The sequence below is a fragment of the Mus caroli genome, unplaced genomic scaffold, assembly GCF_978045245.1.
Source record: "Mus caroli unplaced genomic scaffold, Mus_caroli_1 scaffold_6, whole genome shotgun sequence".
NCBI classification, from domain to species: domain Eukaryota; kingdom Metazoa; phylum Chordata; class Mammalia; order Rodentia; family Muridae; genus Mus; species Mus caroli.
Genome location: NW_028227261.1, coordinates 92,367,990 through 92,382,815, shown reverse-complemented (window position 1 = coordinate 92,382,815; position 14,826 = coordinate 92,367,990). Strand labels below are relative to the sequence as shown.

General features: G+C 49.4%; 2 protein-coding genes across 3 annotated transcripts; both read left to right on the top strand.

Moving 5' to 3' along the window:
* The first annotated feature begins 3,141 nt into the window (after nucleotides 1-3,141).
* Nucleotides 3,142-6,598, top strand: LOC110292655 (alpha-1-acid glycoprotein 8-like). The gene is made up of 6 exons (XM_021160121.3): nucleotides 3,142-3,334; nucleotides 3,678-3,820; nucleotides 4,027-4,097; nucleotides 4,649-4,756; nucleotides 4,892-4,995; nucleotides 6,418-6,598. Exons 1-6 carry the CDS (start codon nucleotides 3,161-3,163, stop codon nucleotides 6,496-6,498), a joined length of 681 nt encoding a protein of 226 aa, XP_021015780.1. The 5' UTR covers nucleotides 3,142-3,160; the 3' UTR covers nucleotides 6,499-6,598.
* Nucleotides 6,599-8,865: 2,267 nt separating this feature from the next.
* Nucleotides 8,866-12,117, top strand: LOC147004291 (alpha-1-acid glycoprotein 3-like). Of its 2 annotated transcripts, none has more exons than XM_021160145.2 (6): nucleotides 8,866-8,980; nucleotides 9,315-9,453; nucleotides 9,653-9,723; nucleotides 10,272-10,379; nucleotides 10,515-10,618; nucleotides 12,030-12,117. In XM_021160145.2, exons 1-6 carry the CDS (start codon nucleotides 8,866-8,868, stop codon nucleotides 12,108-12,110), a joined length of 618 nt encoding a protein of 205 aa, XP_021015804.2. In that variant the 3' UTR covers nucleotides 12,111-12,117. The 2 variants fall into 2 exon arrangements, with proteins under 2 accessions (XP_021015804.2, XP_085694564.1); XM_085838438.1 differs by having other exon boundaries at nucleotides 9,653-9,729.
* Nucleotides 12,118-14,826: the final 2,709 nt, after the last annotated feature.

Genomic DNA, 14,826 nt, shown 5'->3' with positions numbered 1-14,826 from the left:
GGCTTCCTGGAAGGGGCATCTGAGTCAGACTAGAAGTAACTGACAGAACCCGATGCTCTTCCTAGAATCCCCAAATACTTTAGGGCACAGTTGGGGAAGACAAGGCAGGAAACCGAAGCAGCAGTGTGGGGGCGGGTGGGCGCAGGTGTGCAGATCCTGTCACAGGTGCCTTCACTTTAGAAGTGCAACTCTAATCACTGGAAGGGAGGTGACTGGGGGGCAGGAAGGTGCAGGTTGATGCTAACATGGTCACAGTATAAAAGGCCAAGGTTAGGTGGCACGGGAGACTTAGGCCTCAGTTAAAGGGTCTGGATGTCCCCAGGAAGACTCCTCAGGGTGCCCATGAGGAACACTGTGAGATGACACTGCTTCCCTAGAGGCCATCTGACATCCATTGCTCAACTGTGACCGGAGTTTCTGAGTCTCAGTCCACTCGATGGCAAAGACAGTGTCTGAGATCATCTTTACACTTGACTGGATTGGCAGTCCCCTAGGGGATGTACTCCATGTTTGTCTGTGAGGACATTTCCAGAGAGAGCCACCACCTTGACTGTAGGCAGTGCCATTCCTTGGGCTGGGATCCTCCACATAACCAAAAGCAGAAAACAAGCTGAGCAAACACAGATCATCTATTCCTGCTAAGCTTATGGCTGTTGCGACTGGATGCAGTGTGACATGGTGGGCTGTGTACCTCCACATCCCCAAGCCCACCATCATTAACCATTGTTAGCTCTTTTGTCACAGAACTGGGAAAGGCACCTGATGCAGCACCCTGCTCTTTCTGTCAATGCACTGGGGCACAGTAAGTCACAGTCACTGTCACATACATGCCCAGAGTCAAGCTGGCCACAGGCATAGGGTGCCATGGAAGTCTCTGCAAGGAAACTCTAGCCTGGGGCTTTGTCACACACTTCCTGCTGAGTGTCTCCCACTGTTTCTGGCCTCGAAATTCATGACAGGCCTTGCTCATCTGGCCTCTCCAGGCAAAGGACAGGAGAAACAGGAGAGGCAGATGTCAGCAAAAGGATGGGCAGATTCTGGAATGGTATGCAGCAAGTACCCTGGGGAGACCTTAGCTGGGTGTCCACTTCCCTGTCTGCACCCTCGCTCTTAGAATCCACAGGCTCTGGATATACAGCACACAAAGGTAGCTTTGAAGACTTCTTTTTTTTTTTTTTGGTTTTTCTTTTTTTTTAATTTTTAATATTTTTTAATATGTATTTTCCTCAGTTACATTTCCAATGCTATCCCAAAAGTCCCCCATACCCCCCCCCACTTCCCTACCCACCCATTCCCATTCTTTTGGCCCTGGCATTCCCCTGTATTGGGGCATATAAAGTTTGCAAGTCCAATGGGCCTCTCTTTCCAGTGATGGCCGACTAGGCCATCTTTCGATACATATGCAGCTAGAGACAAGAGCTCCGGGGTTCTGGTTAGTTTATCATGTTGTTCCCCCTATAGGGTTGCAGATCCCTTTAACTCCTTGGGTACTTTCTCTAGCTTCTCCATTGGGAACCCTGTGATCCATCCAATAGCTGACTGTGCTCATCCACTTCTGTGTTTGCCAGGCCCCGGCATAGTATCACAAGAGACCGCTATATCTGGGTCCGTTCAGCAAAATCTTGCTAGTGTATGCAATGGTGTCAGCATTTGGAAGCTGATTATGGGATGGATCCCTCGATATGGCAGTCTCTAGATGGTCCATCCTTTCATCACAGCTCCAAACTTTGTCTCTGTAACTCCTTCCATGGGTGTTTTGTTCCCAATTCTAAGAAGGGGCATAGTGTCCACACTTTGGTCTTCATTCTTCTTGAGTTTCATGCGTTTAGCAAATTGTATCTTATATCTTGGGTATCCTAAGTTTTGGGCTAATATCCACTTATCAGTGAATACATATTGTGTGAGTTCCTTTGTGATTGTGTTACCTCACTCAAGATGATGCCCTCCAGGTCCATCCATTTGGCTAGGAATTTCATAAATTCATTCTTTTTAATAGCTGAGTAGTACTCCATTGTGTAAATGTACCATAATTTCTGTATCCATTCCTCTGTTGAGGGGCATCTGGGTTCTTTCCAGCTTCAGGGTTTCTCTGTATAGCCCTGGCTGTCCTGGAACTCACTTTGTAGACCATGCTAGCCTAGAACTCAGAAATCCTCCTGCTTCTGCCTTCTGAGTGCTGGGATTAAAGGCGTGTGCCACCATGCCTGGCTCCTTCTTTTCCCTTTCTTAAGTTAATCATTTTTCTTCATTAGCTCTTATAACAAAAATAGATTTTTAAGTTTGCCAGAATGTGAGTGTGTGAGTATATGTGTGTGTGTTAGTGAAATAGATCACGACACTGTGAGCGTGTTCTAACACGTTTGCTGCTATTGATGTTTTGAAGCAGCTCACTGTAATCTCAAGCTCCCAGCAATGTCTCTGTGCCTCAGCGGGAGTCACCAGGCCTGTCCCTGCAATACTTTTCCAGAGTGTTCATTATGTAGACAAAGATCAGGCAGGAACTAGAACCAGATATTGACTGCATGCTGGTCACAGATCCTGGATTGGACATACACTACGCTAGGCAGATCCTTTCCTGCTGTAGATACTGGGAGCTTTGCTGAACTCAGTGTGCTGCTCAAATTCACAACACTTTGTTGGGCATTTGGCTGCCTCTAGGCTGGTAGGGGTCACCAGGAACATCACACTTCTTTGAAACTTAATCCGTCTTTGTTTTTGGCCCTCAACTTGAGCCCCTAAGTGTCTTCTAAGTTCACTATTAACTCTGACCTGGGACCCATTCATAGCACCCTTGGGAGGTTGATGTATGTGTAGGTTTCACTCCTGCTAGTCAGCTTCATGGGATAAGAGAAAAATGGGACCCCTGTCCAGGACCTAAGTATCATCAGGCTAGCCCTGTAGCCACCTTGACCATGAATCAGCCACTCTGGTGGAGGGCAGGAGCCTGTGTAAAGGCCAGCAGGCTGAGGGATCTGCACAAACCTGGCTTGAGGGAACATTTTGTGCAAGACATTTCCCAAGTGCTGGGGAGATTGTGCCATGGCTCTACAGCCCCTGGCTGCAGTCCCATGCCCTCCCCACATCCTGTTTATAAAAGCCACTGCACCCTCCAGGCACCAGTTATCTCTTCCCAGGCCTGGTGCCTCTGAGTGCCCTCAGCATGGTGCTGTTAACGGTTCTTGTCATGTTGAGCCTCCTGCCACTGTTGGAAGCTCAGAATCCAGAACATCCAGAATCCATCCAGCTCAGAATCCAGAACATCCAGAATCCATCCAGCTCAGAATCTATCAACATCACTATAGGCGAACCTATCACTAATGAGACCCTGACCTGGGTAAGTGCCTGCCCAGGGCCTAGACCTGAGCACTGTTGGAGGCTACTCTTTACTCTGGGCTTTCCTTTCTCTGATGTCTGTTTTCATCTCTGGGCTCCTGGTACCACCCTTTCTTCTCCTGGATACCCTGGTGGCATCCCCCTGCCTCCAAACCCAGAAGCATCACTCTGAGGTCTCTCAGCAGGGGACAGAGCAGTAGCATGGCTGAGTTTTGAGTTGCCCATTGGAGCTTCAGTCTTCCCATGTATGTTTCAGAAGCCATTGCTTGCTTGCCCCTCATTACTGTCGACTACCAATGTTCATACTACAAGCCCTGCTCATCTGTGTGCCTGCTTCTCCCCAGCTCTCTGACAAATGGTTTTTCATGGGTGCAGCTTTCCGAAACCCCAAGTACCATCAGGCAATGCAAAGGACGCTGACAGTGTTTTTTTACCTTACCCCCAACTTGATGAATGACATGATAAAGCTTCGGGAGTCTCTGACCATGTGAGTCCTTGTAACAGCCAGCCCACCCTGGCCCTGGCCTCCATCCCTGGATGCCTAGAGTCCTGAGCAAACAAGCTCTTCCTGGCTTCCCCACCCACCTTCTGGAATGGGCACAGCTGTCTTGTCTACCTGCCTCTTGCCACTCCCCTCCCTTGTCTGTTCACATCAACTTGTCCTCAGGTCTCCACATTCTCTTTGCTTTCTAGAGGTGACCAGTGTGTCTATAACTCCACCCATCTGGGATTCCAGAGAGAGAATGGGACCTTCTCCAAGTATGGTGAGGGTGTGAACTCACTGCTTTCTGCAAGGGTATTGACAGGGTCTGATGGGGAAGAAGAACCAGGCAGAGAGGTCTGTGAAGTCTCTCTCTGAGGCTTGTAAGTGGAAGCAGATTTCAAACTGGAGTCCAGCTGCCAGGCCAGACTTGCTTTGACCATTGTTTATGATCCTTTGTGAACTTAGAGGGGACACCCATGGGCTGGGAAGCCAGTGACTTCAGCCACACTCCCAGGTCACCATGGACAGCACTGAGAAGGGCAACCCAATGCTTGTGGGCCAGATCAGACACTGCTTAGCTTTCAATTGTCCCTAAGCAGATGTTATAATGTTTATGGGAAAGTGTTAACTATGCCCCTCCACCACATACCAAGGGACCTTTCCGAGGCCCCAGCCATTCCATATCTATGAAGAATGAGAAGTGAGGCTTGCATCCAGCAGAGTCTGAAAACATGGCAGCCCCAGGCATTTGCCCATAGCTATGTTCTTCCTTCTCTTGGGGATAAGACTACAGCATCATTCTAGTGACTCACAAAGGCCTTCCTCCTACAGAAGGGGGAGTAGAAACCTTTGCCCACCTGATAGTGCTGAAGAAACATGGGGCCTTTATGCTTGCCTTTGATCTGAAGGATGAGAAGAAACGGGGACTGTCTCTTTATGGTATGCACCTCAGAGCTGAGGTCCCCAAATCCACTGGGCTTTACTGCTGGTCATCCACCCACATCCCACATCCCTACCTGGCCACCCTTCTGCAGGACACATACCCAACAAAACATACTCCCTTCTAATTTGCAGCCAAAAAGCCAGATATCCCCCTGGAGCTGCGGGAAGTATTCCAGAAGGCTGTCAAACACGTGGGCATGGATGAATCAGAAATCATATTTGTTGACTGGAAAAAGGTAAATGAAGAGCCTGTACAATACCACCCCAGCAATGCTCCCATTGTCAGTGACCCTACAGGCTCAGAGAGGGCGAGCTTTTGGTTAAGGCAGCTCAGCGTGGGAGATATCTTGTTAAGAACACTACTGCCTAATGTGACCCCTGAGATTCACAGAGATCCTAGATGGGCAGGTGAGGTTTATTAGATATCCTGGAAAGCTGGTGGAGGATAAGGGGAAGACCAGGAGTGGTCATTGATGGAACAGCCGGTGCCAGGGTCCCAGGTTTGTCCCTGCCCTTCATATGCACTACCTATCCAAGCAGGAGTTTTGATTGACATCTTCCATGCCATGCCAACTCCAGCAAGCCCAATGACTTGATAAGCAGGGATGACCCATGCCGAGACCTCTTGATGTTCTGTCTACACTTGTGAGGTGGGAGAGGCCACATCAACCTAGGCTTTCAACCAGGCGAAGCCATGGGGTCAACCAATCAGCTTGCATGTAGTTCAAGAGATACTCAATACTTTTGTGACTCCATTCTCCATTCTCTGGTCACCTGAGCCTTTCCTGGCATCACCAGCTCCCAGATTCCCAGGGGGAGGTGCCTGCATATAGACACTGCCATTTAGCCATTTCACAGCATGACTTCACCACCCCCCAACCAGTGGGTCCAGTAGACTCACCCTGCCCCTTTGGCAGAAGTGTTTAGATAATGCCTGCCCTTTGGGGAATTCTGCTCACACTCAATGGGGTGAAGAAGCCGGAGCTCAGAGATGAGGAACAACTTACCCTAGACTAGTGGTTCTCAATGGTGGGTCTCAACCTGTATGTCAGATGTCCTGCACGTCAGATATTTATAATTTATAAAAGTAGAATAAGTACAGTTATGAAGTAGCAATGAAATCATGTTTGGGGGGGTCACCACAACACAAGAAACTGTGTTAAAGTTTTGCATTATTTGGAAGGTTGAGAACCACTGTTCTGACACTGCAGGGGAGCCATGGTTGATCTAAGACACATCTGGTTGACAACACTATCATGCCATTGTGGCCAACAACAGTACTCCCCCCCCCCATTAATATATGTGTATTCATAGCTAGTGTGTGTGCATGTGTGACTGTGTGGGTACACAAGCATGTTATAAGACATGTGTAGATGTCAGAGGACACCTGTGGGCTATGTCCTCTTCTACCATTCTCTCCTGGGCTCTGGTTAAGGCTGGATGACTTCAAGCTGCCCCTCAGGCTTACCTACCATGCTGAGTTTTTTTTTTTCTTCTGACCTGTTTGTTCTGTTTTCTTTTGTTTTTGCATCTAACCTTGCAATCCAGGCTACCCTACTGCAACTCATAGCAATCCTCCTGTCTCGGTTTTCCCCAACCCTGGTGTGTGCTACCACCCCTGGCTTACTCACTCTGCTCTCTTCCCTGATATCTTCCAGGATAAGTGTGGTCAGCAGGAGAAGCAGCAGCTTGAGTTGGGGAAGGAAACCAAGAAAGATCCGGAGGAAGGCCAGGCATGAACTCAGCTCTCTGAACTCTGTGGGCTGTCCCCAGGCTCACCAAACCCCATCCCCTCCTGTGTACTTTGATTCTGTCTCTGCAACAATAAAGGTTTGCTGACACAGTCAATATCATTTCTTTGCTCCCTCCATCCCTCCCTCCCTCCCTTTTTCCCTCCCATTGTGGAGAGTCTTGAGTGGAGCCTTAGCAAAGTCCAAGAGGCCCTGCCCAGGGAATCTAAGAGGGCTCCCTGGAAGGGGCATCTGAGTCAGGCTAGAAGGAACTGACAGAACCCTATGCTCTTCCTAGAATCCCTAGGGCACAGTTGGGGAACACAAGGCAGGAGACCCAAGCAGCAGTGAGTGGGGGAAGGGAACAGAGGTGAAACAGTTCCTGTCACAGGTGCCTTCACTTCAGAAGTGCCACTCTAATCACTGGAAGGGGTAAATGAAAGGGAAGAAGATTCATGTCGATGCTAACAGGGTCACAGTATAAAAAACAAAGGCTAGTCAACATGGTAGACTTAGGCCATAGACAGTCTGGGTGGCCGCAGGAAGACTCCTCGGTGTGTCCATGGGGGACACTGTGAGATGACACTGCTTCCCTAGAGGCCAGCTGACATCGATTGCACAATTGTGACTGGAGTTCCTGAGGCACGGTCCACTCAGTGGCAAAGACAGGGTCTGAGATCATCTTTACACTTGACCGGATTGGCAGCCCCCTAGGGGATATACTCCATGTGTGTCTGTGAGAACATTTCCAAAGAGAGCCGCCACCCTCACTGTAGGCAGCGCCATTCCTCGGGCTGGGGTCCCCCACTTAACCAAAAGCAGAAAGCAAGCTGAGCAAACACAAATCATCTCTGCCTGCTAAGCTTATGGCTGTTCCGACTGGATGCAGTGTGTCATGGTGGACTGTGTCCCTCCTCACACAGGAGGCCCCTGTCATTAGCTTTTGTCAGCTTTTTTGTCACAGAACAAGGAAAGGTACCCTGCTCTGTCTGTCAATGCACTGGGGCAGAATGAATCACAGTTGCTGCCACATGCATGCCCAGAGTCAAGCTGGCCACATGCATAGGGTGCTATGGAAGTCTCTGGAAGGAGACTCTGGCCTGGGGCTTTGTCACACACTTCCTGCTGAGTGTCTCCCAGTTTCTGGCCTGGGAATTCACACAGGCCTTGCTCATCTGGCCTCTGCAGGCAAAGGACAGGAGAAGCAGGGGAGGCAGATGTGAGCAGAAGCCTGGGCAGACTCTGGAATGGTATGCAGCAAGTACCCTGGGGGAGACCTTAGCTGGATGTCCACTTCCCTGCCTGCACCCTCACCTTTAGAATCCACAGGCTCTGGATACACAGCACAGCCACAGGAAGCTTTGGGGATTTCTTTTCCCTATCTTAAGTTTATTGTTTTTCTTCATTTGTTTTATAACAAAAAGAGATTTTTAAATTTGCTAGTGGGTGCAAGTGTGAGTGTGTGTGTGTGTGTGTGTGTTTCTCTGTGTGTGTGTGTGTGTGAGAGAGAGAGAGAGAGAGAGGAAGGGACAGAGTGAAATAGATCATGACACTGTGAGCGTGTTCTAACACGTTTGCTGTATTGATGTTTTGAAGCAGCTCACTGTGATCTCAAGCTCCCAGCAATGTCTCTGTGCCTCAGCGGGAGTCACCAGGCCTGTCCCTGCAATACTTCTAGAGATTGTTCATTATGTAGACAAAGATCAGGTAGGAACTAGAACCAGATATTGACTGGATGCTGGGCACAGACCCTGGGTTGGGCACACACTATCCTAGGCAGATCCTTTCCTGCTGTAGATACTGGGAGCTTTGCTGAAATAGATGGTCAACTCAGATTCACCCCTTTTGGGCACTTGGCTACTTTCAGGGCTGGGTAGGAGTCCGCAGGAACATCACACTCCTTTGAAAACCATCCATCTTTATTCTTGGCCCTCAACTTGAGCCCCTAAGTGTCTTCTATGTTCACTATGAACCCTGACCTGGGACCCCTTCTTATCACGCTTCGGGGGGGTGGAGTTGATGATTGTGTAGGTTTCACTCCTGTTAGGCAGCTTCATGGGATAAGAGAGGAAGGGGACCGCTGTCTGGGACCTAAGTATCATCAGGCTAGCCCTTTACCTACCTTGACCATGAATCAGCCACTCTGGTGTAGGGCAGAAGCCAGTGTCACAGCCAGCTGACTGAGGGAGCTGCACAAACCTGGCTTGAGGGAACATTTGGGGCAAGACATTTATCAAGTGCTGGTGAGTTTGTGGCACTGCTCTACAGCCCCTGGCTGCAGTCACATGCCCTCCCCACATCCTGTTATAAAAGTCACTGCACCCTCCAGGCACCAGTTATCTCTTCCCAGCACTGGTGCCTCTGAGTGCCGTCAGCATGGAGCTACACACAGTTCTTGTGATGTTGAGCCTCCTGCTGCTGTTGGAAGCTCAGAACCCAGAACATGCCAACATCAACATAGGCAAACCTATCAACAATGAGACCCTGAGCTGGGTAAGTGCCTGTCCGGGACCTTGACATGGGCACTGATGGTGGCTATTCTTTGCTCTGGGCTTTCCCTTCCCTGATGTCTATGTTCATCTCTGGGCTCCTGTTACTGCCCTTCCCTTTCCTGGAGACCCTGATGGCATTCCCCTGCCTCCAAACCCAGAAGCATCACTCAGGTCTCTCAGCTGGGGACAGAGGGGTGGGATGGCTGAGTTTTGAGTTGGAGCTTCAGTCTTCCTGTGTATGGTTCAGTAGCCATAGCTAGCCTGCCCCTCATCAGGAATGAATGTCAAGGTCCTCACTACAAGCCCTGCTCATCTGTGTGCCTGCTTCTCCCCGGCTATCTGGCAAATGGATTTTCATTGGTGCGGCTGACTCAAACCCTGATTACAGGCAGGAAATTCAAAAGGTACAGACTATGTTTTTACCTTATCCCCAACTTGAAGACTCGATGGAGATTCAAGAGTATCATACCAAGTGAGTCCTTGTAACATCCAACCCACCCTGGCCCTGGCTTCCACTCCCAGATGCCTAGAGACCTGAGCAAACTGGCTCTGCCTGGCCTCCCCACCCACTTTCAGGAATGGGGACAGCTGTCTTGCCTCTTGCCCCCTTCCTACCCTGGGCTAGTCAAATCACCTCTTCCTCGGTTGTCCACTCTCTCTTTGCTTTTTAGAGATGACCACTGTGTCTATAACTCCAACCTTCTGGGATTCCAGAGAGAGAATGGGACCCTCTTCAAGTATGGTGAAGGTGTGAACTCACTGCTTTCTGGGAGGGTATTGCCAGTTCTGAGGGGACAGCAGAACAGGGCACTTTGGTCTGTGAAGTCACTCTCTGGGGCTTGTAAGTGGAAGTAGATTTCAAGCTGGAGTCCAGCTGCCAGGCCAGACTTGTTTTGACCATTCTTTATGACCCTTCGTGACCTCAGAGTGGAAAGCCATGGGTTGGGAAACCAGTGACTTTAGCCACACCCACAGGTCACCAGCGACAGCATGGAGGAGAACAACCCAATGCTGGTGGGCCAGATCAGACACTGGTTAGCTTTTAATTGTCCCTAAGCAGATGTTTTGATGTTTAAGGGGAAGTGTTAACTATGCCCCACCACCACACCACCAAGGGGCCAGCCATTCCATACTTATAAAGAATGGGAAGTGAGGCTTGCATCCAACAGAGGCTGAGCACATGGCAGCCTCGGGGATCCCGAGGCGATTATGCATAGCTATGTGCTTCCTTCCCTTGGGGATAAGACTACAGGATCATTCTACTGACTCACAAAGCCCTTCCTCCTACAGAAGGAGGAGTAGAAGCCCTTGCCCACCTGATAGTGCTAAAGAAACATGGGGCCATCATGCTTTTCTTTGGCCTGAAGGATGAGAAGAAACGGGGACTGTCCCTGAGTGGTAGGGTCCTCTCATCCCTAGTCCAGCTCAACTGGGCCTTACACTTGGTCGCCCACCCACATCCCACATTCCTACCTGGCCTCCCATCTGCTGGACCCTTACCCAGCATAACCTTGGATCCCTTCTCCCTTGCAGCTAGAAAGCCAGATATGACCCTGGAGCTGCGGGAAGTATTCCAGAAGACTGTCATACACGTGGGCATGGATGAATCAGAAATCATATTTATTGACTGGAAAAAGGTAAATGAGGAGGCTGTATGTTACCACCTCAGCAGTGCTCCCAGTGTCAGTGACTCTAGAGGCTCAGAGAGGGCAAGCTTCCGGTTAAGGCAGCTCAGCGAGGCAGGTATCTTGCTGTTAAGAACTCTCCTGCCTTCTGTGAGAGCTGAGATTCACAGAGATCCTAGATGGGCAGTGAGCCTGAGGTGGGTGAGGTTAAGTAGGAGATCCTGGAAAGCTGGTGGAGGATAAGAGGAAGATCAGGAGGGGTCACTGAGGGACAGCCAGTGCCAGGGTGCCAGGTTTCTCCCTTCATATTCACTACCTATCCAAGCAGGAGTTTTGATTGACATCTTCCATGCCACCCCAACTCTAGCAACCCCGATGGCTTTGATAGGCAGGGATGACCCACACTGAGACTCCTTGATGTCCGGTCTACACTTGTGCTGAGGGAGAGGCCACATCAGTTTTGTTTTTCACCCAGGCGAAGCCATGGGATCAAACGATCACCTTGCATGTAGTTCGAGATACAAAAATACTTTTGTAACATCATTCTCTAGTTACCTGAGCCTTTCCTGGCATCACCAGCTCCCAAATTCCCAGGGGGAGGTGCCTGCATACAGACACTGCCATTTAGCCATTTCACAACATGGCTTCGCCACCCCACAACCAGTGGGTCCAGTAGACTCACCCTGCACCTGTGGGCAGAAGTGTTTAGATAATGCCTGCCCTTTGGGGGGTTCTGCTCACACTCAATGGGGTGAAGAAGCTGGAGTTCAGAGATGAGGAACGACTTACCCTAGACTAGTGGTTCTCAAGGATGGGTCTCAACCTGTAGATGTCAGAAGTCCTGCACGTCACATACTAGTAGCCAAACCACAGTTATGAAGTAGCAATGAAAACATGGTCGGTGGTCACCACAACACAAGAAAACGCGTTAAAATTTTGCATTATTAGGAAGGCTGAGAACCACTGTTCTGACACTGCAGGGGAGCCATGGTAGACCTAAGGTACAGCTGGTTGACACTACCATGCCACTGTGGCCAACAACAGTACTTCCCCCAACCCACCTTACAATAGGTGTATTCATAGCTAGTGTGTGTGCATGTGTGACTGTGTGGGTAAACAAGCATGCTATAAGACATGTGTGGATGTGAGAGGACGCCTGTGGGCTATGTCCTCTTCTATCATTCTCTCATGGGCTTTGGTTAAGGCTGGGTTGACTTCAAGCTGCCCCTCAGGCTTACCTACCATGCCAGTTGTTTTGTTCTGTCCTGTTTGTTCTGTTTTGTTTTGTTTTTGCATCTAACCTTGCAGCCTAGGCTACCCTACTGCAACTCATAGCAATCCCCCTGCCTCTGTATTCACCAACCCTGGTGTGTGCCACCAGCCCTGGCTTACTCACTCTGCTCTCCTCCTTGATATCTTCCAGGACAGGTGCAGTGAACAGGAAAAGAAGCAGCTTAAGCTGGAGAAGGAGACCAAGAAAGATCCTGAGGAAGGCCAGGCATGAACTCAGCTCTCTGGTCTCCTTGGGCTGTCCCCCATGTGCACCACACCCTACCCCCTCCTGTGCACTTTGATTCTGTTTCTGTAAGAATAAAGGTTTGCTGACACTGTCAATATCATTTCTTTGCTCCCTTCTTTTTCCTCCCTCCCTCCCTCCCTCCCTTCGTGGAGAGTCTTGAGTGGAGCCTTAGCTAAGTCCAATAAACCCTGCCCAGGGAATCTGAGAGGGCTTCCTGGAAGGGGCATCTGAATCAGGGTAGAATGAACTGACAGAACCCGATGTTCTTGCTAGAATCCCCAAACACTTTAGGGCATGGATGGGGAAGACAAGGCAGGAGTCCCAAACAACAGTGAGAAGGTGTGGGGAACGCAGGTGTCCAGTTCCTGTCACAGGTGCCTTCACTTCAGAAGTGCCACTCTAATCACTACAAGACAGGTGACTTGGGAGACAGGAGGGTTCATGTAAATGCTTTAAATGCTTTCAAGCTTTAAAAGGCTAAGGCTAGGTGACTTGGTATACTTAGGCCTTGGTTAAAGGGCCTGGAAGTCTCCATGAAGACTACTCAGGGTGCCCATGGGGGACACTGTGAGATGACACTGCTTCCCTAGAGGCCAGCTGACATCGATTGCACAATTGTGACCGGAGTTCCTGAGGCACAGTCCACTTGGTGGCAAAGACAGGGTCTGAGATTATCTTTATACTTGACTGGATTAGCAGTCCCCTAGGGGATGTACTGTGTGTGTCTATGAGGAAATTTCCAGAGAGCCGCCACCCTGACTGTAGGCAGAGACATTCCTCGGGCTGGGGTCCCCCACTTAACCAAAAGCAGAAAACAAGCTGAGCACCCACAGATCATCTCTGCCTGCTAAGCTTATGGCTGTCCCGACTGGATGCAGTGTGTCATGGTGGACTGTGTCCCTCCTCACCTATGAGCCCACCATCATTAGCTTTTTTCAGTTATTTTGTCACAGAACCAGGAAAGGCACCGGATGCAGCGCCCTGCTCTGTCTGTCAATGCACTGGGGCAGAGCGAATCACAGTCGTGGCCACACGCATGCCCAGAGTCAAGCTGGCCACAGGCATAGGGTGCCATGGAAGTCTCTGGAAGGAGACTCTGGCCTGGGGCTTTGTCACACACTTCCTGCTGAGTGTCTCCCACTGTTTCTGGCCTGGGAATTCACACAGGCCTTGCTCATCTGGCCTCTGCAGGCAAAGGACAGGAGAAGCAGGGGAGGCAGATGTGAGCAGAAGCCTGGGCAGACTCTGGAATGGTATGCAGCAAGTACCCTGGGGAGACCTTAGCTGGTGTCCACTCCCTGCCTGCACCCTCGCCCTTAGAATCCACAGGCTCTGGATGCACAGCACAGCCACAGGAAGCTTTGGGGATATCTAATCCGTTTCTTAAGTTTATTATTTTCCGTCATTTGCTTTTATAACAAAAATAGATATTTATATCTGCCAGTGTGTGCAAATATGTTTATGTGCACGTGTACGTGTGCGCCTGTGTGTAAGAGACATAACAGTGACAAAGAGGCACAAACAGAGAGATTATGACTTCTGGCGCACTGCTAACTTGGGACAGAACATATATCATTGGTGCTTTTGGGCTCCTCATGGTTATGCTGTTTCTCCTCTGGGAAGAGAGAAACTTTCTTAAGACTGTATAAATACAACAAAACACATATGTTTTGCGTCTCCAGCTCAGCAAGTTCTCCTAGGCCCTGTACAGCCCACTCCACGGCAGGGGGCTCTCAGGACCATCTGTGGCCCCTTCCTTTTGCCCTAGGTGATCACTGTCACTGACTTGATTAATATCATTACAATTAGTCTGGATCCTCTAGAACGCCCTGTAAACAGGCTCACACAACCCCACCTCTGGGCGATCTGCTGGCAATAATGTTGTCGAGCTGCATTTGTATGGTCAAATCTATCAGTCGTTCATTTCTCTCCGTTGCTAAGCAACACCATGCTTGCATGAAATGTCACAACCCATTTCTCATTTTCCTGGTGGTAGGCACTTAAGAGCTTGGAGTTTGTGGCTACTTTGAATAATGCCATTAGAAACATTTACACACATGATACTGGAGGTGACTCATGTTTTGTTTTCCTTTCTGTTGGTAGACTAATTTTTAAAGGCAATATGTTGCTCTGACACTTATAAAGAGGGGAAGCATAAAGTACAAAATGCCACAGGATAAAAGAAGGTTCTCGTGAAATTAGAACACAGTAAGTGAATGACAATTATTTATCATTAAAACAAAAACCCTGAATACACAGAAACATGAGAAATTGTGGAGGACACAGGAAGTAGATTACTCAACTGTGAGCGTGTTCTCATATGTTTGGTGCTTTTGATGTTTTGAAAGAGCTCACGGTGATCTCAAGCTCCTAGCAATGACTCCGAGCCTCAGTGAGAGTCACCAGGCCTGTCCCTAGCAATACATTTCGAGAGTGTTCATTATGTAGACAAAAATCAGGCTATATCTATCAAGCAGGAACCAGAACCAGATATTGACTGGTTGCTGTGCACAGACCCTGGATTGGGCACACACTATTCTAGACAGATCCTTTCCTGCTGTAGATACAGGGAGCTTTGCTGCACTACATTTTCAACTCAGATTCATCCCTCTTTTTTGGGCATTTGGCTGCCTCTAGGCTGCGTAGGGGTCCCCAGGAACATCACACTCCTTTGGAAACTAATCCATCTTTGTCCTTGGAC

Excerpts from the sequence above, each read along its gene's own strand:
- LOC110292655 (XM_021160121.3), top strand. The coding sequence starts at position 3,161 with ATGGTGCTGTTAACGGTTCTTGTCATGTTGAGCCTCCTGCCACTGTTG. Across the intron at positions 4,098-4,648 it reads TGGGACCTTCTCCAAGTATG|AAGGGGGAGTAGAAACCTTT; the intron begins GTGAGGGTGTGA and ends TTCCTCCTACAG. Across the intron at positions 4,757-4,891 it reads ACGGGGACTGTCTCTTTATG|CCAAAAAGCCAGATATCCCC; the intron begins GTATGCACCTCA and ends TCTAATTTGCAG.
- LOC147004291 (XM_085838438.1), top strand. The coding sequence starts at position 8,866 with ATGGAGCTACACACAGTTCTTGTGATGTTGAGCCTCCTGCTGCTGTTG. Across the intron at positions 10,380-10,514 it reads ACGGGGACTGTCCCTGAGTG|CTAGAAAGCCAGATATGACC; the intron begins GTAGGGTCCTCT and ends TCTCCCTTGCAG. Across the intron at positions 10,619-12,029 it reads TATTTATTGACTGGAAAAAG|GACAGGTGCAGTGAACAGGA; the intron begins GTAAATGAGGAG and ends GATATCTTCCAG.